This window comes from Trichomonascus vanleenenianus (assembly GCF_965637985.1).
Source record: "Trichomonascus vanleenenianus strain CLIB 3782 genome assembly, contig: TRVA0_001S, whole genome shotgun sequence".
NCBI lineage: Eukaryota > Fungi > Ascomycota > Dipodascomycetes > Dipodascales > Trichomonascaceae > Blastobotrys > Blastobotrys vanleenenianus.
The window spans coordinates 383167-406353 of NW_027481886.1; the positions used below are offsets into that span (position 1 = coordinate 383167).

The 23187-nt window shown below is 50.6% G+C and overlaps 9 protein-coding genes and 1 non-coding gene across 10 annotated transcripts; 6 read left to right on the top strand and 4 right to left on the bottom strand.

Moving 5' to 3' along the window:
- Window positions 1-283: 283 nt before the first annotated feature.
- TRVA0_001S04302 (uncharacterized protein) lies at window positions 284-2340 on the top strand. The gene is made up of 3 exons (XM_076681853.1): window positions 284-492; window positions 577-2039; window positions 2293-2340. Exon 2 carries the CDS (start codon window positions 956-958, stop codon window positions 1958-1960), a length of 1005 nt encoding a protein of 334 aa, XP_076543810.1. The 5' UTR covers window positions 284-492; window positions 577-955; the 3' UTR covers window positions 1961-2039; window positions 2293-2340.
- Window positions 2341-2589: 249 nt separating this feature from the next.
- TRVA0_001S04324 lies at window positions 2590-3996 on the top strand. Its single transcript, XR_013062047.1, has 2 exons — window positions 2590-2886; window positions 2936-3996. It is a non-coding gene; the product is annotated as an uncharacterized misc_RNA (transcript).
- A 442-nt stretch (window positions 3997-4438) lies between these two features.
- Window positions 4439-6215, top strand: SUM1 (Sum1p; the record flags this gene model as incomplete). The annotated part of the gene is made up of 2 exons (XM_076681854.1): window positions 4439-4599; window positions 4646-6215. Exon 2 carries the CDS (start codon window positions 4653-4655, stop codon window positions 6213-6215), a length of 1563 nt encoding a protein of 520 aa, XP_076543811.1. The 5' UTR covers window positions 4439-4599; window positions 4646-4652.
- Window positions 6216-7066: 851 nt separating this feature from the next.
- Window positions 7067-9097, top strand: RFT1 (glycolipid translocation protein; the record flags this gene model as incomplete). Its single annotated transcript, XM_076681855.1, has 1 exon — window positions 7067-9097. One exon carries the CDS (start codon window positions 7067-7069, stop codon window positions 9095-9097), a length of 2031 nt encoding a protein of 676 aa, XP_076543812.1.
- A 1366-nt stretch (window positions 9098-10463) lies between these two features.
- On the bottom strand, window positions 10464-11624 carry TRVA0_001S04390 (uncharacterized protein; the record flags this gene model as incomplete). Its single annotated transcript, XM_076681856.1, has 3 exons — window positions 10464-11357; window positions 11433-11537; window positions 11586-11624. 3 exons carry the CDS (start codon window positions 11622-11624, stop codon window positions 10464-10466), a joined length of 1038 nt encoding a protein of 345 aa, XP_076543813.1.
- Window positions 11625-11957: 333 nt separating this feature from the next.
- NCL1 (tRNA (cytosine-C5-)-methyltransferase) lies at window positions 11958-14162 on the top strand (the record flags this gene model as incomplete). The annotated part of the gene is made up of 1 exon (XM_076681857.1): window positions 11958-14162. One exon carries the CDS (start codon window positions 11958-11960, stop codon window positions 14160-14162), a length of 2205 nt encoding a protein of 734 aa, XP_076543814.1.
- A 59-nt stretch (window positions 14163-14221) lies between these two features.
- TRVA0_001S04434 (uncharacterized protein) lies at window positions 14222-15118 on the bottom strand (the record flags this gene model as incomplete). The annotated part of the gene is made up of 1 exon (XM_076681858.1): window positions 14222-15118. One exon carries the CDS (start codon window positions 15116-15118, stop codon window positions 14222-14224), a length of 897 nt encoding a protein of 298 aa, XP_076543815.1.
- Window positions 15119-15577: 459 nt separating this feature from the next.
- Window positions 15578-16266, top strand: TRVA0_001S04456 (uncharacterized protein; the record flags this gene model as incomplete). Its single annotated transcript, XM_076681859.1, has 2 exons — window positions 15578-15937; window positions 15994-16266. 2 exons carry the CDS (start codon window positions 15578-15580, stop codon window positions 16264-16266), a joined length of 633 nt encoding a protein of 210 aa, XP_076543816.1.
- A 1001-nt stretch (window positions 16267-17267) lies between these two features.
- TRVA0_001S04478 (resistance to Congo red protein) lies at window positions 17268-17756 on the bottom strand (the record flags this gene model as incomplete). Its single annotated transcript, XM_076681860.1, has 1 exon — window positions 17268-17756. One exon carries the CDS (start codon window positions 17754-17756, stop codon window positions 17268-17270), a length of 489 nt encoding a protein of 162 aa, XP_076543817.1.
- Window positions 17757-18143: 387 nt separating this feature from the next.
- On the bottom strand, window positions 18144-22924 carry DNF1 (phospholipid-transporting ATPase Dnf1p; the record flags this gene model as incomplete). Its single annotated transcript, XM_076681861.1, has 2 exons — window positions 22806-22924; window positions 18144-22748 (listed from the first exon to the last, which is right to left on the bottom strand). Exon 2 carries the CDS (start codon window positions 22626-22628, stop codon window positions 18144-18146), a length of 4485 nt encoding a protein of 1494 aa, XP_076543818.1. The 5' UTR covers window positions 22629-22748; window positions 22806-22924.
- Window positions 22925-23187: the final 263 nt, after the last annotated feature.

Sequence of the window (23187 nt, forward strand, 5' to 3'; positions counted from 1 at the left end):
TATGTAGAGCAACCTTGGAAAGGTTCATGGATGTCTAGTGCGTTATTTTCTGGCAATCGACAAGTGATAAACGGTGATGGAGTACATTCCTGTAATGGCGAGCCGTTCGCCAGACGTCATCCCTTGGCACGGGTGGGCCGTATCTCTCGATCCAAGACCTGTTTAAGAAACACATCGGAGCCTAACGTCATGTCTAATGGCGTATTCGCGATGGACAATTGGACTGGACAGAATACGGCGAAATCGGCTGATGGAAAGACACATGGCCGTGAATAGGTCAGAAACATTAAAAATAGAGAATTAACGTTAGCGGTTTCGTAAACTTGCAACATTGGTGTTCCACCCTCGTTACACCACCCTGCACCGTTACACCTACAAAGTGTACCGCCGATGCACCAAGCTGTAAACGGTAAGGTATTAACCGGGAAATCCACAGTACACTGCCCATGAAAACTGCGGTAATACGTACGTAAGTACCGCAATACATGTACTGTATGTATAACGCAGCGCAGCACATCATCCCTTGCTACCCTTCGCGCAGGTATCGTGCATTAACCCGCTAAATCGGAACTATAGGTACTTCTCCATCATCCGACCAGTATACACCCGCAAAATAGCATGGGCCGATTAGAAACTTTTGACAATATCTTGCAGACGAGACCCGATCGCTGGAATAAATCAACGCAGCAAACTTTTCGCTGATTCTTAGCCTCAATTGACGCAATGTACCAAGTGATCCTCCGGTAAAGCCGCCGGAGCATCTATGGACGGCACCACCAACCACACTGGACTACGCCGTGCGCGGGTCTTCTTCTCCACCTTTTTTTTTGCAGCTCGTAAGCGACTCCTCATTACGACGACTTTCTATATAGAGTATGCGACAAGCCATAAAAAAGAATAGGTCAGTTTATTAGTTAGAAACGCTAGTAGTATAAATTGTGTGTGTAGAGTCAGTATGTCTGCTGTAACTGTAAAACTAAGCGATCTCGAAAGTGGTTCTGCGGATCACCTCCTGCCTGACGCATTCGGACCCGATTCCCTGGGCATCATCGTCGTTGAAGGCATGCCCGAGAAGTATAAGGCTCTCCGCCAGAGGGTGCTTCAGAGCGCCTCGCGGCTGAGCCAGCTCCCTGCTGAGTCGCTTGCCAAGCTCGAGGCACCCGAAGCGTATTGGCTCGTCGGGTGGAGCTGCGGCAAGGAAAAGCTCGCGAGCGGCAGGCCCGATGAGCTCAAAGGGTCCTTTTACGTCAATTGCGCATTCCACAATGACCCCAAGCTCGAAGGCCCGACGGAGGTGCCCGAAGAGTACTCCGACCTCAAGGGCTACACTGCGCCGAACCTTTGGCCGTCGGAGAAAGAAATGCCTCAGTTCGAGGCGGATCTCAAAGAGCTGTGTAACCTCATCATTGACACTGCTGAGACCGTGGCTCGGGCATGTGACCGGTACGTTAGCCAGCACACGGCAATTGAAAACTATGAGCCGGGTTACCTCGAGCGCATTGTCAAGACGAGCACGACGACCAAAGCGCGCTTGTTGCACTATTTTGCGACGGATCGGGAAGAAGCGCCCTCGCCGGAAGGCGATGACGACTGGTGCGGCGAGCACCTCGATCACAGCTGTCTCACGGGGCTGACCAGCGCCATGTTTATTCGCGAACCGAATGACGAAGTGCTGCCGGGCTCTCCGGATCCCGACGCAGGGCTTTACATCAAGGACCGGGCGGGCAGGGTAGTCAAGGTTTCAATCCCGCAGGGCGCTTTGGCATTTCAGACGGGCGAAGCGCTCGAGAAGGTCACCAACGGCCAGTTCAAGGCTGTTCCGCATTATGTCAAGGGGTCCAAGACACCTCGCGTCTGCAGAAACACGTTGGCGGTGTTCTGCCAGCCTTCGCTGCACGAGAAGGTAGGGGATTCCGACTTTGCGACCTTTTCGCGGGATATCATCACTCGCAACCACTAAGAAATCACTGCCTCATTTCAAATCATATGCTTTATCCATTAAAAACCGTTGCAAGGCGCAATTTCGCGGATCTACGGATGTAAGTTATCTTATCAATTGAGAACGGTCAAAGTGTGCAGAGAAACGGATATAACGGCGCATTAGAGGCTACACGTTGCTGAGAATGCGCAGACATGCGTTATAGTGCATTACAATGGAGTCTAGAGTGTGCGTGCCTGCGGGTGGATTGTTTCTTTTGCTAAGTATCATATTATCATATGATAATGTTGAATTGAGAGAATATTCATATTCGCTGCAATGTCACTCAGTTACTAACCTCGAATCGGCCTCAGTGCTAGGCGACGGTGGATACGATGATGAAGAAATAGAAAGTTCTGCGGCTGGTAGCGATGTGGGGGAGACAGGGGTTGGACGGCAGCCAGGCAATGGCGGCCGCCCTCTGTGGACCTAGACCCCCCCTCCGTTTTGCTTCGAAGCGTGTCCCTCACCCAGGCATTGCACCACGAGGGCACTTAATATCCCACTTGCTGACGAGCGATAATCCATTCCAAAGGAGGAGCGGGACAGTACTTTTTATGGGATTATGTGGGAAAGGGCATACACATTCTACAGCCGATGTCTTTCGTATGTACGACTGATATGATTTTTGCAGCAAAAGAGGAGGTTAAAGCCGCACTGGAGGCATCCAGAGCACCAAAGGGGGGCCCTTGGCTGAGGGTTTTATGTTTGCAACAGAGCTATAAGACAGTTTTACGAGAGCGAACCCCGTAACGCCATGGGTTTCGAACCTTAAAAAAGGTCAGGCCGGGTCAACCGAGTTTTCCAAACGACCAAAGGGTAGGCAAATAGAGAGAGACAGGACGTATAGAGATGCAGAAATTATGCCAATGAGGGTCATGTCGTTGCGAGGGTTGGAAAATGTGGAGGTGAGCGGAGCTACAGGTATCTACGGACGGAGCTAACCATTATAGGAAGGAGCGGGCCATTGAGATTTACAGCCAGTAGCCGCAGCAGACAGGAAGCAGCAGCAGCAGCAGCAACACCTACAGCAGAAACCAGCGTCAATATCCTGCAGCCTCGTTAACTCAATGATGATAAGCGTGCTCTTGGCTCGTATGTGGGCAGTGGGAAAAGAAGAGGAGGAGGAGGAGGAGACGACGACGCAGGTCATTAAAAAGGTAAAGAGAGGGCCGTTCATTGCCTAGATTTGCCGTCCATGCACGCGAATGCATAGCTCTTCCTACAGTAGTGCGGTACCCAGATGACCCCAAGGACGAGAAAGGCTGGAATTGGCAAAAAAAAATAAGGATGTGAGAACAGTGGGAAAGGTTTGCGAGAAAGCATCGGCCCCCCCGATGAACGAAATATGGCCAGTACCTACGCACAGGTCACTAACAGGACCCTCCAGCGTGCTTTAGCTGGACAATTGGAGCCCGGTCCCAGGTAGAGCGATGGGTAATGTCTAGCCGCGGACAGGTCAAACATTAAAGTCTCTTACCAAAGCTATAAGGCGGCAACGGGCGGGCGTGGGAGATAATACGACCACTGTCCAAAAACGCGACTCACTCTGAAATCCGCTGCGTTACAGTAACCCAGCTGGTGTTCGCTTCGTTCATACTCTGACAATACGTACAGAGGGTTGGAAAAGGGTTGCTTTTTGGCCCCCGGTACTATTCGATCTGCACAGAAGAAAACATGCCAAAAAAATAAAAGTCCCTGTACATCGTCACTTAGTACCACCGCATATACAGCTGCACCAAGCCAGACTTTCTGCACCAACCAGTCCAGAGCTTTTACTTTTTATTCGACGACATTTATTTTTGAATCGGATTGCTTTTTGGGGCTTATTTATTTTTGATGTTCAGGAGGGTTTGCTTTTGAAGGCCTCCTGGGTTCCTGCACGACCATAGTGACCCATCTGGACCAAAAGCAAAAGCGAAGCTGCCAGTGGCCTCGCCAGCCTTTTTTTTTCTATGCACTAGACTTGGGCGTGCAAGTGCATGGAATATTGATAGCAAAAAGGAAGGTGACCTATGCGAAAGACGCCAGAAAAAAAAAAGGGATAGGAGTCGAGTAGTTCAATTCAGTTCAATTGAATTAATCGAATCAATTGCTAAGATTAGGACTTAGAGAGGGGGGGAAGACCCAGATGCGTAGTCAATCGCTGGAAAACCTACGCCCAGGTTTGCACACTCAGTTCAATCTTAGATTTTCCACTGAGCGATTGAGAAAGAGAGGAACAGTCAAGACACCTACTCTATCGGCTAAAGGTTCATCACGTAAAAGCAATAATTACTTTCCAGGATTGCTTTTGCGAGCCATTAGCCAGTTCAAATCGTCCCCTGGGTGCGCTATGTCTCTCACTGGCAGGAAAAAGCAACCGCTGGCCGATTATTATTGCATTTGGGCTCTAAGTATTCGACATGCGAATATATAAAACTCTGTTCATTCTTCCAATCGAACGGGCCTATCTATTTTTTTTTTCAGGTACCTTCAACACCTTTGATTACTACTTTGCCAGTTTTAAGTCCTTCAAGGATATGGAATATTGATCACTAAGCTGGTTCCTTACCGATCAATCTCATCAATCTCAGTCTCTCACTAAATCCTCTCCCACATCCAATTGCATTAAACAGAAGGTATGTTAAACACACAAAATGTAGTACGAGAAGGCTAACTTATCAGTTTAGCAATGATTCCGTCTCCATTTGCCGCTTCTAACACCACTCTTTCTCCTCCAAAGCGAAAGCGAGGCCGGCCTCCAAAGAAAACGCCAATTGACACCCAGATGATGACAACCACTCCTCATGTGTCTGTTGGCTCCAGCATGCCAGAGCGACTCAGCCAGGCGGCCTACTCGTTCCAGTTCGACTCCAACGAGTCTAGCCCTGTGTCTCCACGTAAGAAGGCGCCCATTCGCCCGCGGAGAACTGTATCGGCCTCGGCTTCCATTGCATCGCAGCCGCCGCAGCCCTCGCAGCAGCTGCCGTCATCTCCTCTACACCCAGTAACTCCACAGCGGCAGCCCCAGATGCTGCATCATCCGCAAACCACCCCCCTACATTCGGCTGCCGCCTCGACTCCATTGTATGCAGTGCCAATGACTGCCATTCCAACTGCGTCGTCGGATCTCGGTCTTTTCCATGACGGGCTCGGAATCGACCTCGCAGATCGGTCCGTCAACCCCCATATGCTGTTCGACTCGATGACGACGACGACGACAGCGGCCGATGTCCTGCAGCCTGCATTCGATCCTCAGGCCTACTACCTGTCTGGCGGGGACCTGAGCAACATACAGTTTATGTCGTCTCCTGGCCCTATGCCAGCTGAGCGAACGGCTTTCTCTGAGATTGTCCAGTCCTCTCCGCTGTATCCTGGCTACTGCTCGGTCTCTCCAGTTAACAATAACTACGCTTTTGACGAGCGGCCGCGGGCGATCGCATCTGAAGACACTGAAAACATTAACCCGCTGGATACTTCCGCTATGGCAAAGCCGCCCAAGACGCTGGCCCCGGCGGCCAAGGTCACTGAGACGCGTCCGCTGGAAGACCGCTCCATCGAGTCCCTGGCGAACCAGTCGACGCATCGGGCCATATCTGAGCGGCGAAACGCTTCGTCCCTGAGCCTCAAGCCTGTGTCGTTCCGGCGAAATACGACCATTTTTACGGGCCCCCTGACTGCTCCAGTGGAGATGGTCAAGTCGCGGTCTTTCATCAAGCGACGGGTCAGCCTCAATGTCAGCGACCACGGCAGGGCCGTGGTTGAGCAGCAGGAAGACGAAGTGGCCGAGCCCATGTGCCGAAAATACTCTCGCATCGACCCTGCTACGACCATGCAGCGGGGCCACACCTCGTCGGGGTACCTCCAGCGACGACATACGATTTACGACCAGTCGATAGACTACATCAACGACGACGCACGGCGAACTTCTCTCGAGTCCCTGTTCCCTGAGTTGTCGCCAGTGCAGCCTGCATCTGCCAGCATGTGCTCGTCTTCGACGGCCAGCCTCACCTGGAGCTCGAATCCCAATTCGGATTCGGAGGAGTCTATTGAGTGGAACCACTCCACCATTGAGGACTCTGACGTTGAGGAGGTCGAACCAGAAGACGATAAGGATGACCATGACGCACGGTTGGCGCTGAAAAAAGCGCTTGAACGAAACGCTACGGCGAAGCCGCTGGATACACAGCTGTACAGCACGAGCTTTGCCAATCTCCATGACTATGCCCTGACCACCGGGCCCCTCATTTACTAATGACGCTCCTTCTAATGTCTTTTCTATGTTATTTATTGCCATTTCGTACATCTGAACATGCTTCTTTCAATTCAGCCCATACAACTTCAATTCGACTTCCAACCGTACGCAATTCAACTTAAACCGGCTCTATCAACTGTAGCCACACTCAATTCAACTTCAACCGCCCTCAAAGTTGCTAACTATGTACAGTACTCCATTCTTTTCTCCCTTAATCGATTCTAGCTGACCATATCTTTTTGTCAACTGAATATAGGTCAATGCAACTATTGGCACTCTACCTGGTAAGCTATGACGATATCTCGTAGTCCATTTAAGATTTTAGTATCGTCGAGTTACTGCTTCTATCAATTCATTACATTCCACAGCAGCTTCTAAAAAACTATAGCATATCTAGATCCATAACCGGTACTAAAAGTCGAACGTCCACGAATCCCGATCTATCTCAACAAGTCGGTCTAACTAATTCGACAAGGTAATTGGCCACTGGAAAATTTAGGCACTTAACTAAAATATCTCGTCAACAAAGCCACAGATAAAATATTTCCAGCCAATTGTAAATCAATAGAGTTAAATTTGCCAATATAAGCTCGCTCGTATTGTGGTGAGAGAGTGTCTCCGGACGGACCTCACCACCTAACAACCTCCCCCTGACTATCGATCCCCTCGAGTAACGTATCGATACCCAGTCACTCCTTTCGACGATATCCACAAAGCGGAGCAAGGTACAGAGAAAAGCAGGGTCCAACAAATATATACAGAGCATGTCGTATGGATCTAAGCCCCTGTCGTTAAATCTGTCCGAGGGCATGAACCGGGCAGCTCCCTCCCCGCGGTCCCCGAGGTCCCCAATGCTCGAAGGGCAACAGGTACCCATATACCGCAGACACTCGAGGAAGCGAAGCTCCCAGGTGTTTATCCCGCCCATCCAGGCGCGTCGGCGTAGCTCGAGCAACACCAGCGAAGGCGAGGAAGGAACCAGCTCGTTTGACCGCGTAGCGGCCCACGATGAGCTCTATGACGAGAATGGGAACGTTGTAGACAAGCTGCAGACCGGCGTAGACGCCAGGACGGTGGCCTCGGGGGCCACTTTCCTTATTGGTGCTCAGTTCTTCGCCAAGATGATTACGTTCTCTCTGAACCAGGCTTTGCTGCGGTTTACAGACCCCGAACTGCTCGGTGCGAACGCCCAGCTAGATCTGCTGGTGAATACAATTCTATTCTACTCACGGGAAGCCGTCCGACTCGCTACTCAAAGACAGACCCTGGTGGGGAAGACTGGGGACGTGTATAGATTTGAGGGAGGCGTCGTGGAAGGCACTAGGTCAGGGACGGCCCAGCAGGTCATCAACATGGGGTTCGTCCCCCTCGTAATTGGTATTTTACTGGCCACTGGAACCGCAGTACTGTACAATTGGAACCAGAATTTGTCCAATGATAGGCCCTACGTTGGTACAGCGGTTATCATCATCGCGGTGAGCTCGGTGGTGGAGCTGCTTTCCGAGCCCTCGTTCGTATTGGGACAGCTACAGTTGAAGTTCAAGAACCGGGCGAAGTTTGAGTCTGTTAGCATTGTGGCCCGCTGCCTGCTGACTTTCATGTTTGTCGTAATGGCGCGGCGGTCGGGGTCTGCCATTATTGGCTTTGCTCTGGGTCAGCTGGCTTATTCGACAATCTTATCGGGGCTGTACATTGCTGAAGCGTTCAGGACTAGCCGCCATGAACAGTACCGAGTCAGCCTTCCCCAGGGAGTGTGGAAGGAAAACGTTGGTTCCGCAGGGAACCAACAAACAAAAGTCTACTTTGACAAGTCCACGAAGCACCTGGCCCTTACTCTGTGGGGCCAGAACTTCTTCAAGCACTTGCTATCCGAGGGGGATCGCTTGTTGGTGTGGTCTCTACTGACGCTCGAAGAGCAAGGAGTTTATGCATTAGTAGTCAACTACGGGTCGCTAGTTGCGAGGCTGGTGTTCTTGCCCATTGAAGAAGCATTGAGAAACTTCTTCTCCAAGTTGTTCACCAATTCGTCTGTAGAACCGACCGATGCGGTACTATCGGTGACGGTGCTGAGCACATTGCTACGGCTGTATGCTTACTTGAGCCTGGCGGCTGTCATATTTGGCTCTAGCTGGGCACCATTTATTCTGCGGCTAGTTGTTTCGCCGAGTTGGCTCGAGACGGACGCTCCGCGAGTGCTGGCTACATACGCGGTCTACATTCCGTTCCTCGCATACAATGGAGCTCTCGAGGCATTTGTACAGAGCGTCGCGACGCCGCACGAAATCAAGCGACAGAGCTATGTTATGGTCGGCATGACTCTGTCCTTCATGGTTGCAGCATATGTGCTCATGAGTCCCCGTGCACTCAACCTGGGCCCTCGGGGGCTGGTCTATGCGAACATGGTCAACATGGCGTTGCGCATCCTGTGGTGCGGGCGCTGGATTGAGCGCTTCTATAGCCATAATACGGAGATTGCCACTGTCGGGGAGTGGGAGTGGCTGCGAAAGAGCGTTCCCGCTACATTGGTACTCTCGGTCGCCGCCGTGGCTGCTTCAATTGCACAATACCGCGGGCCAGTAGACAATTGGTCCGATTTCTCCGAACAGGCCGCCCTTGCTGGGCTCTTAGTCGTGGCTATTGGCTGGAGTGAAAAGGAGCTCATCTTCAGTGCTTTGGCCCGTCTCCGGCGATCTTCTGTTACCGCTTCTACTACTCCAAGTAGCAGCAGTACCAAGAGTACCACTACCAGTGGTGGCCCCCCTTCGCCGAAATCAGACTCCGCATCCCCTCTCGCGTCTCCGGTTGCTGGATCCGTACCAGAGCCGATCGCAGAGGACATCGAGGAGGAGAAGAAGAAGAAGAAAAAGAAGAAGAAGCAATGATTGTGTAAAGTGGCGCCGTTATTACTTCGCAGGAGGCCGCATGGAATATCAAAAAGCTGCTGCTGTCTGCTCTATGATAAGAAATGTATGAAGAGGGCCCCACTCGCTAATCACATAGAAGGGGACCTTTATGGCTGCTGGTTAGGGCGTCAAAAGGGGCACCGCATGTAATGCAGCACCGTATACTGGCATATATACTGGGGCCGGTTTAGCGTGTACATTGGACAGAGGGGCCCGCGTTTAGTGTCTGCTAACAGAGGGGTCTGCTTTTTTAGAGCAGGGATGCAATCACTTGACAATACATGATCTCCATCCGGGGGTATTACCCCAAGCGGCCAACCGGGCGCATCAGTCGGCACGATCGTCGCTTTACAGGGTCTAATCGCCCAGAAGGATTCTCAATGACCTGTGCATGGAATGTGGTTGTGCAATTATGGTGCGTACAGGACCCATGCCGCACCCATCGAAATATTACCATCATAGACAGCGTGCATGTCAGAATATTATGCAAATGTCGGCCCAGAGTTTACCATTGATTGGTTGTGCATTTTTTCCGTATTGGAGGTTCGACCAACGTAGTATGACCGTCCGGGCTTGGTTCCTTGCTATGCAATGCACACGATATCGCCAGAATGCGGTGTACTAATTAAGTGGAGTAGGTCAATAAGCGAAGCTACATCTGAATGCATTGTAATACCAGGTACAGTACGTAGTCTATGGATATAGCTGCTTCTTGCGGTATGGCGGGTTTAACGGGGAAAGGCCTAGACTTGAATAACGGTCCCGCTTCCCGCAGAGCTGTAAAGCGTGGAAAAGCTTTTGACTCTAGAGCTGGGCTTAGCCTAATTTATGCACAGATGTAAGCATCCACCTGTCTGTTCCACCGCTTTAAAGGACGCTCGGTGCAGTCATTGAAAAACGGCCTACATGCATCGTGCGTTTGGGCCCGGAGCCATTCGTGAGCCCATAGAACCGACTTGTTGATCCCTATACTCGCCTGCATTCTACACAATCGCTACGGTTATTACGGTAAAATCGGATATCCCTATGCTTCCTATTTATTATTATATGCATGGAATAAGGTAGCCTTCCGTTCTGGTGCGCCGTATTGTATGCCCCCCCTGAAGTCTAAGACACGAACCTGCCATGCGGTAACGTCTGCAGGCGGTCTCACATTGCCGCACGGTATGCGGCTCGAGATGTCTAAGCTGTCAAAGCTGTCAAACTTCGGAGCCCACACAGTTACAGCGAAACGCATATCACTAACTGGAATTGTGGGTGAAAATAGCGGAATTATGTGACAATAAGGAATCGAATAAATAATTACAAACAGGTTAGCAAGGGTTGTAAAGAAATTGCTCTGTTATCAGGAGATTTGGGCGCGGCAGACAGGACAGGAGGTTGTCTGGCGCAGCCACGCGAATAGACAGGCGTAATGCATAACATGGCCGCAGTTAGCCTTGGCCAAGTCCTGGTTGATGGACATTTCCTCGCGGCAGATAAGACACACCTCCCGGCCCCGGAGGTCGTCGTGGGATGGCGAGCTGAACCGCTCGGCCGGGTAGCTGGCCGACATGTTCTTGTACCAAATGAGTTCGCGCGTCTTGGTAATCGACAAACGCAGCGCCAGATACGCCTCCCGGAAGATGTGGATCGGAATGTAGTAGTGCGTAAGGAGCAATGCCGAGAAGAACATGTACATGATAAGCTTGAAGACGTCAGAGGCAAGGTTGAGCCCAAACAGGTACTTTTCTTTACGCGCCCACTCCGTCCTGTCCGGGTGCGCAAACAGGTAAAGCCGCTCGTAGTTGCTCAGCAGAAACTGTGCCGTCGTATTGAGTAGCGAGTGGTACATGATGCATGACTCGAAGCCGAGGATAACGGTAAGCATTGAGTGCTGTCGGCGTACAACTATCTCGTCAAAGTAGTACTTGAGCCACTGGATGTCTACAATATGGAGAAGCGCCAAAGCGACCACGAATTTGGCCTGTCCGAAAAACGGCTGACTACTAAACCGCTCCACTCGCACGGCGCTGAGCCAATGGAACCATTTAACCACCAGGGAGAGGGTGAGCAATGCCATGGAGTATAGCGTAATTGACTCCCCCACGATTACAAATGCCACTGAGAACTCCACTACTGTGTACCATATTCTGGCAGACAGCTGCGATAGTTCTTCTGGTTTCAATGGTCCAAATAAAAAAGTCTGGAATAGCCTTGAAAACAGGACTAATATGACAAACGCCGAATTGCATATCACCTATATTTAACTTGTTAGCTCATCTCCACAACCACAAAATACCGCAAAAGGCACAAAGTATCAAATGTAACGTACAATAGTCCAAGGGTTTGCCCGGAGGAGGTTTAACAGGGCTGTTGTGAGAACATTGGCCTGAGTTCTGAAGCTCTGGATCGTTACTGCTCCTAGGATCAAGCTTAGCTGATCTGGGTTAGTACGTCATTTCTTGGTAAGGTAAAAACCGCTTACTCCTCCAAACGCCAGCCGTTTGCTAGCTGTCCGAGCCATTTTTCCCTCACGGAAGCTTCCAATTCTCCAGTGTCCGTCTATTTATCAATTGATCAGATATGCTAAAGATGAGATGATCACACAGTTAGTGAACGGCTGTCCATGACGTGACGGGGGGTTTGGTGATGTGGGGCGCGCTCGGCACAGACTTATCTCGAGGTGGGGCGCGCGTTGGGACCACAAAGTTTGGTGATGTGGGGTGCGCGTTGGGAGGAAATAAAACCACGGATCTCCGCCAGTTCCCCAATTAGGAAAGGCTTGATAAAAAGTGAAAAATTTCGAAGACCGGCAGCCGGCATTGATCACTTACTGTAGGTGAAACCGATAAGGAAAATGGGACGGAAGAATTTCAGAGGAAAGGGTAATCAGAGAGGCCGAAGAGCCCCACAGGTCAACTGGACCACCCTGGAAAAGGAGAATGCCGCATGGGAGGAATACTACCGAACCCTGCAACTCCCCGGAGATGCTGAGTTTGATCAGTTCAAGGCCGCGTGCCAGGCTCCTCTGCCGCTGACGTTCCGAATTACGGGCTCCAAGAAGCACGCAGAGGAGATCCGTGACTCCTTTGAGAAGAACTACGTGCCGCACCTCGAGGGTGTCGAGTGGGAGGGCGAGAAACTCGAGCCTCCAACCCCGCTCAAGTTCTACCCGGATGATCTCGCCTGGTCCTACAAGGTCGGCAAGCAGGTGATCCGAAAGAACCAGCCATTCGCGCGAATGCAGCGGTTTTTGGTGGTGGAGACTGAAGTTGGCAACATCTCGCGTCAGGAGGCCGTGTCCATGATCCCTCCGCTGCTTCTGGACGTTAAGCCTCACCACTCGGTGTTTGACATGTGTGCAGCCCCCGGTTCCAAGACTGCTCAGCTCATTGAGGCTGTACACAGCGACCCGTCGATCCAGTTCCCTACTGGCTTTGTGGTTGCCAACGACAGTGATTACAAGCGATCCCACATGCTGATCCACCAGGTCAAGCGGCTCAACTCGCCAAACCTCATTGTGACTAACCACGATGCTCAATTGTTCCCGCGAATCTTGCTTAACGACGGGGGAAATGCTAACGAGTACCTCAAGTTTGACCGAATTCTGTGCGATGTTCCGTGCTCCGGTGACGCGACCATGCGAAAGAACATCAATGTCTGGAAGGACTGGACCGTAAGCAACGGCCTTGGTCTCCACACGACGCAGCTGAACATCCTGGCCCGAGGTATCCAACTGCTCAAGCCGGGCGGACGTCTTGTGTACAGCACGTGCTCGCTGAACCCAATTGAGAACGAGGCTGTCGTTGCTGAGGCATTGCGACAGAACCGGGACAGCATTTCGCTGGTAGACGTTTCCAATGAGCTTCCAGGCCTCGTGCGGTGCCCTGGTATCAGCAATTGGAAGGTTATGGGCAAGGATAAGAAGTGGAAGGAGCCATCTGACCCAGGCATGATCCGAAGCTTCTTCCCCCCAACTGAAGAGGAGCAGTTCAACCTTGAACGATCTGTTCGTGTGTACCCACACCAGCAGGACACTGGTGGTTTCTTCATTGCCGTGTTTGAGAAGCAGGGCAAGGACCTTAAGCGGGAGGCTTCGCCGTCTGCCGAGACCAACAGTGCCAAGCTGGTCAAGACCGAGGCGGGTGCCGCCGAGCCAGCTGCTGAGAAGACTGAAGAGAGCACCACCACCGCCACAGAAAAGGTTGAGGAAAAGCCAGCTGCTCCGGCTAAGAGGATGCCGCGAGATGTCAAGGACGAGCCGTTCAAGTTCCTCGACCCAGAGCACGAGACCCTCAAGCAGTGCTGGGACTTCTACGACATCCAGGAAGGGTTCCCACGAGACGCCCTTCTGGTGCGAAATGCTACCGGTGACCCAGTACGAACTATTTACTACATTGCTCCACAGCTCAAGGAGATTCTGCAGGCCAACGAAGCTCGAATCAAGTTCATCCACGGTGGCATCAAGATGTTCGCCCAGCAGAAGAACGACGGCAATTGCAAGTGGCGAATCCAGAACGAGGGTCTCCACCTTATTTATCCAAGCCTCGGGTCCAAGCGGGTTGTCAGTGCCTCGGGCCTCGCAACTCTTAAGGAGCTGTGTCTGACTCCATTCCACAAGTTTGACGAGTTCAAGGCTGTTGATGCTGGGCTCACTGAGGCTGCTGTGGCTATGGATGAGGGCTGTGGTGTTCTCAAGGTGCCATACACTAATATCAAGGGCGAGTCTGAAGAGCTGCTGTTCCCACTGTGGCGTGGTAAGGGCTCTATAAATGTCATGTTGCCAAAGCAGGAGAACCAGGAGTATTTGTTCCGATTCTTTGGCGTTGAAAACCTCAAGCCAGAGCGACCCAACAACGACCCGCGGCTGAAGAACGAGGACTCTGCCGATGCTTCTGCGGAGCCATCTGCGGAGCCTTCCGTTGAGCCAGAGGAGTCTTTTGTTCCGCCTTCTGAGGAGCCATCTGTTGAGCCATCTGTTGAGCCTGTTGAAGCTGCTGAGCCAGTGGAGGCCGTTGAATCGGCTGAGCCAGTGGAGGCTGTTGCTGCTGACCAGGCATGAACATTAAAATAATTTAACTTGATGCATGAAGCAATCTAATGATAGAGCTATAATAATGTTTATCTATTCCGTTCCATTTCAGTGATTCCCATCACGCTTCCGTCAGGCAGCTTTTCGTGACACTTGACAGCCTTGAACCCGTTCTTAATGTAAAGCGCCTTCCCTGCAGGACTGGACGCCAGCTCGATTTTCTGTGGCCCCTGGACCGTGTGGATACCATCAGAAAACGTAATTGGCTCATTCGGGATGTGATCCAAACAGAAATTGAAGAACTTATTTCCTAAACCTTTTCGCTGAAGATCAGAGGCAATGAAGAAGAATCTGAGATGTACGCAGTCGTTATGTGCATAGCTCTCTTGGCATAGCTCATCGTAGGAGAGCTTAGCTAGCTCCTCGGGACGAAGGATAGGCGTGGGCGTCATAAGGCTGAAAGCTTGTGCTCGTCGTTCATTCATAAGCGTATCCGCGAACCCATAATTGAACTTGAAATACCTGAGATATTGGTAGTGCAGTTTAGAGAGCAATTTTTGGAAGAACCACCAAAGCCCAGTACGCCCAAGCTGTCGGTTGAGATCACCTAGCATATAATCCGGATACTTCCACAACGCTAGGCCCACTACTCTACCCGATGATTTTTCATGCAATACGAATGGCCGCGATCGGTCTCCAATTACGTCTTTATGGATATTGTCGGCCCAGCAAAAGGTTGCCCAGGTATATAACTTGGCTTTTCTAATTACATCTCTCAGTCTCTGGCGGGGGTCTGTAATGGCAAAGTTTGGTGCAAACGCACTTGGCTCGGTAAAGTCCTCAGGAGTGCCTTGGATGAAACGAATAAACGCATCTTTCTGGACCGTTCTCAGGGCGAACTCGCCCACATCCAAGGCATCTGATACGCTAAACTTGCGCGGCTCAACGATCTGTACCGCAAACTTATCATCCAAGTCTACAAACATTGAATAATCTACGGGGCTAGTGATCTAAGCGAGATGTGTTGGTTTATATTTGATTCACGGCGCATCATCTCCGATGTGTGACTACATGTGACTAATATGTCGATTGTATGTAACGAAGGCATTAGGTTGGGCTCCAAAAGACGCGATACAATTGAGCTTATTATGATCCCACTCTATCATAGATTTACATGCAAGTGAGGGATAGCAAACAATTACAATTTTGTGAGCATGATAAGTACCTCATTAGCTAGATACTACTACATTTGTTAATCTCGCTATACAGCTATATACAGCCATCCCTGTACCATGATAAATTAAAATTCTTCTTCACAATTACATTGTACAGCTTTTTAACCGTATCACATCCCGCATTATCAAAGTTCGTATCTCGGAGCATTATGTCGTTCCGGATTTTTCACACCCAACCAATACGACTACAGGCCGGCGCCAATACGAATAATGGATAACGACGTGCCTCCTCAGCCGGTATTTAAAGTGGCCAAGGTCGGCGGGCCAACTCGCAAGAAGAATAGGAATTCGCTGCGGCGGAGAACGGTCTATGACGCGGTTGCTGGTCGCCTAAGGCGATCTGATGCCGGGAACGGGTACGGGTTCACAGGACCGTGGCTGAATGAAGAGGCCAACATAGAAGACGAGCAGATCATGGCTGGTGTGACAAATGCATTTAGTGGGACGAAACTCCATCACGCAGCCGTAGCACCTGATGATCTGTTGCTTCACTTAAATGCTAAGCGGTCCGAGCTAGCGAACGGAGACGAAGCCATCCCCGTAATCGATCACAAAGATCTGCCTGATAGCGTAAGTCAGTTTTCCTTTCTGGGGGTTGCAATGGACTAATTTGGATGGTTTGATAGGAATTGCTCAAAGCATTGCATTACTATGCGGCAGAGTATTATCGGCATACTGGAAGACCTCGAGGGTTCCGATCAATGGACGAGACTGCTTTAATTGCGTTGGGGGTGCTGGTAGAAGAGAAAATTAAGGAAGAACTGGGCCCAAATGGCCACTTGTGTTATGCGAAATCGGGAGATCATATCTACGATACTGAGAGCGAAGAGGAAGAGGAAGAGGAAGGTTCAAACGATGAAAGCTCAGACGACAGTTTTGAAAGTGCAAAAGAGACTTGATCCACCGAGTTTTTATGGCAGTGATCATCTCGTCATTAATTGAACTCGTGAAGCCAACGGGTCGTTAATCGGCTACGACCATTTTGGTAACCCCCAGAAGCCATGAACTTGATTTACACAATTTCATGCTTAACTCAAACCACATTGGCTATTGATTAGCCTTGAAGGACCATGGAGTCATGGGATCTATTAATCGCCGTTTTATTAACTTCAAAAGCCATGAACTTGATTTGGTGGTTCTAAAACGTTTCATGATTAACTTGGCGACTGATAAGTCTTTGAAAGGCTAAACGAATGTACTTTCAGTCCTTCAGAAATACCGCCTATCAAAAGCCATGATTATCGACTGAGATCGTTTATTAACTTCAAATGCCATGAACTTGATTTGGTGGTTCTAAACAGTTTCATGATTAACTTGGCGACTGATAAGTCTTTGAAAGACTAAACGCTTGCACTTTCAATCCTTCAGAAATACCGCCTATCAAAAACCATGATAATCGATTGAGATACTCCAAGAAGCCATAAACTTGATGTTCCTGGACACAATTTCATGCCTATTTCCAACCTCGTTGGCTACTGATAAGCACCACCCATCATATGACTACGACTATCAGAGGCCGCTTATTAAACTCCAGAAGCCATGAACAATGTTAAATGTTTCATGGTTATCTCAACCCATTGATGGGCGTTGAAGGATCAGCAATCATATGAACCTGGAATGGTTATTTGTACAGATAGACGATTTTTACGATTGTCTCAAACCACCTTGGCAACTGACTACCCATAAAGGATTCTCAACCTATCGATTGTGCCCTATCTTCAGAATCTCCCCACCAATGGCCTTGATTATCTCGGACATCTGTCTAACCGAATACGAATGCTGAACTGGGCATACTCAAAAAAATGATTATTGAAAAATTATGAATTATACAAACACGACAAAGGAAAGGAAGATCTACTTTAGTTCCTGGAGAACACACACACTGTAAGTTAATCGCTGATTAGCTCTTTGGCGGAGGGTAGTTTGGCGGCGGATAGTTGTTCATCTCATAAGAACCGCTCTGCTGCCAGTTAGGAGCGTGTGCTGGCTCTGGCGGTGGCACATAGCCAGCAGAACTCTGGCCTGGCTGCGAAGGGGGGATTTCTCGCGATACAAAGTTGCCATTCTGGTCGTAATATCCAGCATCACCCACACCCGGTTGTGCGTGATACACTGGTACCGGCTGCTGCTGGTACTGCTGCTGCGACTGGTAGTAGCTTGGAGGCACCATCCACGCCGTCCCATAAATAGGCGCCTGCCCACTGCGGACCCGCTTACGAGTTCTCTTGCAGGTCGCCAGGAAAATCAGGAAGAATACAAAGATAATAATACCGAGGAGAATCCATCGTCCCCAGTTGTACCACCCAGAGCAGTTGCCGTAGATATCGCAACCGTACATAAATCTCCTGACCAGTTGAGGGTCCACTTCTCTACTCAGGATCGCAGCCATTAAATTTTTTTCTCAACAATAAAGCACTCGCTAGAAAATGTACGCTATAAATGTCGAAATTTGCCAGCGGAATCTGCTGTTTTAAATGAAGCCGTTAAATATATAACTCAGAGGCGTAGCTCTTGGATGTCTTCGATGTCCGCGTGGACCTTGTGTTTGCTCAAGCGGCAAAGGCAGTGGGCGAAGCCACGCACGGCTGTGTCGACCGGGTCCGATGCCAAGCCCTTTTCGTCAGCCAAGCCCTTCCATCAACCAGCAGGAGACGAAGCTCAAAGCTTCGAATGTAGGTATAGGTTATTCTTTGATATATATATTCAATTAAACACTAAATGATGAGTCTATAAATACGAAACAATTAAACAATAATAATAATAAATGGAGTGGAATTTAGTCGTAGGTGGAGGAGGTCTGGGAGAGAAGGGTTTTGGCTTTAGTTAGCTCGTTGATATCCATCGACATGCGCATCCTCTCGCCGCCCATGGCTTCATCAAAGGACTGTCTCCACGATCGTCTGCTCTCATGGGACTTGCGCGGCTCGTCGGAGCTGAACCGGGGAGGTGGCTGGAGCGGCTCGGCGCCGCCGCCAGTCTGGGATTCTTCGTCGTACTGTTCAAAGACGTTTCGGCGGGCTTCGTCGACGGCGGCCTGCTTCTTCTCCGCTTCAATCTGTTCCTCCTCGTCCTCACGCCTCAGATGGTCATACTGGCCCATCTTGAACCTCTCACGGATGATGTCAACGTCGTAGGGCATGAACATCTTCTGGTACGCCTTTGCCGCGAACCGGGGAAGCAGGCACACAATAACAGCGAGGAAGATGCAGGCCCAGAAGGGGATGCTCGAGTAGACCTGCGACGCGGCCTTGTAGAAGAACTGCGAGGATTGGAACTGCGTGTAGATACCGGTCCAGAAGAACACGAGCAGGATGGAAATGGCAACAATGAGGCAAAACAGCCAGTCCCAACTGTAGTCGTTGATGGCCACATAGAGGTTACAGGCGATGATTGCCGAAGTGGCAGTGAAGACACCATAGGACTCTCGGTTGTTGATCTGAAGGCCGTTCATGTTGACAAACCCACCCGTGAAAAACACCAAGTAGGAGAAAAAGTAGCAAATAACCGACTGATAAACACCATCAACCATGTAGATCCAGAACTTGGTTTGCGTCCATTCCTTTCGCAGAATACCTCGCTGATAGAGCTCCGGAACCGCCATGGAAACCTTATCGTTAACATCCTGGTCCAGGAATCCCAAAAAGATGACCGGCAGAGAAGTAAACGCCAGGTTGAACAGGGTGATATAGGTATAGTCAAACAGATAGGACCCGTCAAAGTTATTGTGAACGTCGTACCAGAACAAGGTCAGCGTGAACACAACGTTCTTATAGAACAGGTTGGCGGTGAGCTCGGCTACTCGCCGATAGGCCCATCGTCCGTGGACAAGCAACAGCCGCGTTATGAATCTGAACTGTCCGAACGCATAGTCCGAACTCATGACGGCCTGGCGGCCCTCCAAACCAGCAATACCCACACCAACATCAGCCTCGGTGATCATGGTAACGTCGTTAGCACCGTCGCCAATGGCCAGAGTCATAACATCAAGCGTGTTCTTGACGGCTCTCACGACAGCACCCTTTTGGGCTGGAGATGTTCGGCAGCACAGCACAGACTTGCACTGCTTGCACAGCAGAACAAACTTCTTAACCAGGTCTTCGTGAAGAATCATTTCCAACGCATCTCCGTCAACAACAACCGCAAAGTTAGAGGTAGGAGGCGCATGCGACTTCTTGGCCTCCTTGATCTCCTCGTCTGAACCAGTCAGCTGGAAGTATTCGCTGAGGTACTTAGTCAGAAGACCGTCTGCCTCCTCCTTAGTGCCCTCCTTGAGCTGAAGAACAAGCAGCTCCATATCGTTACCCAAAAGGTTGCATGAGTAGCCAATATTGATGGCGGTCTCGACCTTATCACCAGTAAGTACCCACGTCTTGATACCAGCCTGGCCCAACACAGCCACAGCGTTTGGAACGCCGTCCTGGAGACGATCTTCGATTGCAGTGCCACCAATAAGCACGAGCTGCTGCTCAATCTCTTCGGCAACTTCTTCCATCTTGTCCTCACGGTCAGTCAGGGACGAAGCAGCAATATCGTACTTCTTGGACCATTCCCGGTACTCTTCTTCAGTCAGCTCTCGCTCAGCAATGCAAAGGGTTCGCAGACCCTCGTTGGCAAAGTCTTCCAGGTCCTGGGCAGTCTGCTCGCGTACTTTCTTGGGCGTCTGGCCCGAGAGTCGCGAGTAAATGACGTTATCGGCACCCTTGCTGAACAGCATGATTCGCCCGTCTGGCATGCGACAAATAACACTCATTCGCTTTCGCGCCGAGCTGAACTCAATAATATTAAGCACCTCGAATTCAGTTCGTGCCCCCTGGACGTCCAAAACGTAGCCTCGTCGTGTCTGCTCCAACAGTGTGAAACCCATATCTCGCGCAGTGTTCACGAGGGCCTCTTCATCTGGCGACTGGGCCTTGTAAAGCAACTGCTTCGACTCCCGGTCGCGCTCTGGAAGTACCGAGTGACAGATGGCAAGCACAAGGAAGAAATGCTTAATGGCTTGCGCCTGGTCGGGGCCCTGCTCTCCAGCCATACCCGCCACAGCTTCAGACGATACAAACTTGCACAGCGACTTGTCGAGCTCTGGATTGTCGTAGAGCGCCTCCAGCTTCTCAAACATGAGCTTCTTGTCAATATCAATCTCAGCCTGGGCCTGGACGCTAATAGCGTTAACGTCTTCGCCGCGTCGCTTGAGCATGCCAATCATCGCCTCGGTGAACGCCTTGCCGTACGGAACAGCGTTAATCGTACACTTGCGGAACTCCATAACGTTCTGGGTCAGCGTGCCTGTCTTGTCGGCGAAGATATACTCCACCTGGCCAAGGTCATCCGAAATAGACCACGACTTGGGGGTACATGGGTAATCAATCGGCTCGTAGTACATGTAGATATCGCTCCAAATGTAGAATGCATGGATGGTTTTGATGATCTCAATGGAGATGTACAATGAGATGGGAATCAAGTTCTGCAACAAAATGATGGCGGCCCAGAAGGTAATGAACCCGTTTAGGGCTGGGGTCTTGCCGATAGAGCCAAACTCAAAGAACTTGATGGAGCTTTTCGGCTTGCCCCAGTGCACGCCGTTGATCACTGCGGCAATCAATGCAAGAATAAATACAAACACAAGGTTGCAGATAACGTTGACGTTGAGCTCCCGTGCAATTCGCGACCGCTTGGCTGGAGTCTCGCCCGTGTTGAGCATCACTTTGGTGTCGGCCCCAGTGTAGACAGCCACGCCAATAATCCACTTGGTGTTTCGCAGAGCACATCCTCGAAGCAGCAGGTTGTTGATGGAGACAGGCTCGGTTCGCTCGATGACAGGCGAGTTCACGTCGTTTCGATTCTGTCGCTGTTCCCATCGGAGAACACCATTGTACGAGTACAGGCCAGGGTGTGGCGCCTCACTTTCAATGTGGAACTTGGCCTGTTCGAGGTCTTCGGGTCTGCGGATCATCGAGGTTGCTTTGAGTGCCTGTCGCGCCTTGAGGTTCGTCTCACCGTCCAGGTTTCTTGTTTCAATGTAGCAGGCGCCGTCCGAGTCCGAAGACGAAATGACTACCAAATCTGCCGGGAACTCTTCATTTTCTCGCACTTTTACGATATCACCGCAGTACACCGACTTCCAGAAATCCCTTCTAAACATTGCGTCTCCCTTGATGGGGCGGATAGGATCAACGACGGACCCGTCTTGTTCCCATGGGTCTTGAACGGTCTGGCGGGACTCGTTTTTATCAACGGTCAGCCGCTGACCGTATGCTGGAGTCGCAAGGTTGATATCGCTTCCTGGTAGGCCGGGGCCCGAGCCGCCGTAGTAAGATGAGTACTCCGACCCGCGACGCATCGAGGAGCCAATAGTCGAGTTACGGGTATTAGTAGCCTGCAGCTGGAGCAGGTCAGGCCGCTTCTCGCCGTACTTTTCGCTCACAGGCTTTCGAAGCAGCCGTCGCGTGCCTCGCACGGTGGCCCTGAGCAGTCGCGAGAGCCCCCTGGTGGATGCTTTTTTAAACCTTCGCCATGCCGACACGTTATCGAGCACCACGTTTGCGTTTTCGAAGTTTGTCAGTACCCGCGTCACGGTATTGTTGACTTCGGAATCCAAAACCATTCGGCGGTAGTCCTCAATTGCATCCTTGAATGCGGTGATGACGACAATTACAATGATCGGAACAGCAGCCAGACCGGGGATCGTGACACCAAAGATGGAGAAACCGGACAGAATGGCAATAAACAGAAAGTAGATATTGGCAATGTTGTGGAACTGGTAGTACAAGTCCTTGGGGATAAACGAGAGCGGAGTGTATTTCGTAGTTCGGACTTTGTTCCTCGGGTATCGGTTCTTGGGCAAGTGTGTTTCCGGGTCCAGCTCTTGCTCTGGCAGGGGCTGGTTAATGTATAGGGTCCGCTCGAGCAGGGGGACTTTATCTGGAGCCTCAACTAGTGAAGACAAGATGGGCACATGCTGGCTGATTTTACGGAAAGTCTGCTTCTTGGATCCCTTGGTCTTTTTTGATCGTTTGACGCCCCACCGTAGCCGCTTGGTCTTTTTCGGTTCGGTCGTTTCTACTGCTTCACCCTGCTTGTGAGAATCCGAGTCGTTACTCGATGCATGGTTTCCAGCCGTCTCTTCCGTAGCAGACTCGGTAGGCTGGGGGGTGGTCGCTGCGCCATAGAAGCTCGAACTCTGGGTCACTGCGGAATTCTGCCGGGATGGAAGGTCTCCGCCGCTACCCAGGGGAGCCAAGGTCTGGTTGTTGTTTTCAGCCATTCCAATTGCTCCTAGATCCCGAGATATGCAAATAAAAAAGCGCGGGGGAGATTGAGAGATTATCCTCTTAATAAGCCTTTAATGAAGGGGCTCACACTTGAGAGTTTGATAGATAAAGCACTACCACCTAGTTAGTTACCCGAAGGTTTACCGTACACTTCTCATAAAAAGACTTACCTCCTTGACTCGTGAGGTTTCCAGTTAACTCGCTTTTCCAGGCAATGAAACGAGAGAAGAAAAATATTTGTACTGTAATGACCGGTTATCCGTTGTTAAACCAGTGAGACAATAGAAGGGTCTCTTTAACAGCGATGGGATGGCCCTTGACACCTGCGATGGAATGCCTGAGTGCGTGAACTTTGTACTAAAAGATAGAAAACGCTTCTATGATAAGTCGAGGGTAGTTGGAAACGTCCATGCGCCGCCCTTCTATACTCTCCAATTTTTACGGCTACACGGCTTATTCACTTCATCCGACCGATCCGATGTGGCCCCCCCTAAGCCTTTCGTACTCCGCTGTCGGAATGTTTTGCACGGCAGGTTTTTCTCCGTTCCTGCG

Coding starts and splice junctions, on each gene's coding strand:
- TRVA0_001S04302 (XM_076681853.1), top strand. CDS start 956: ATGTCTGCTGTAACTGTAAAACTAAGCGATCTCGAAAGTGGTTCTGCG.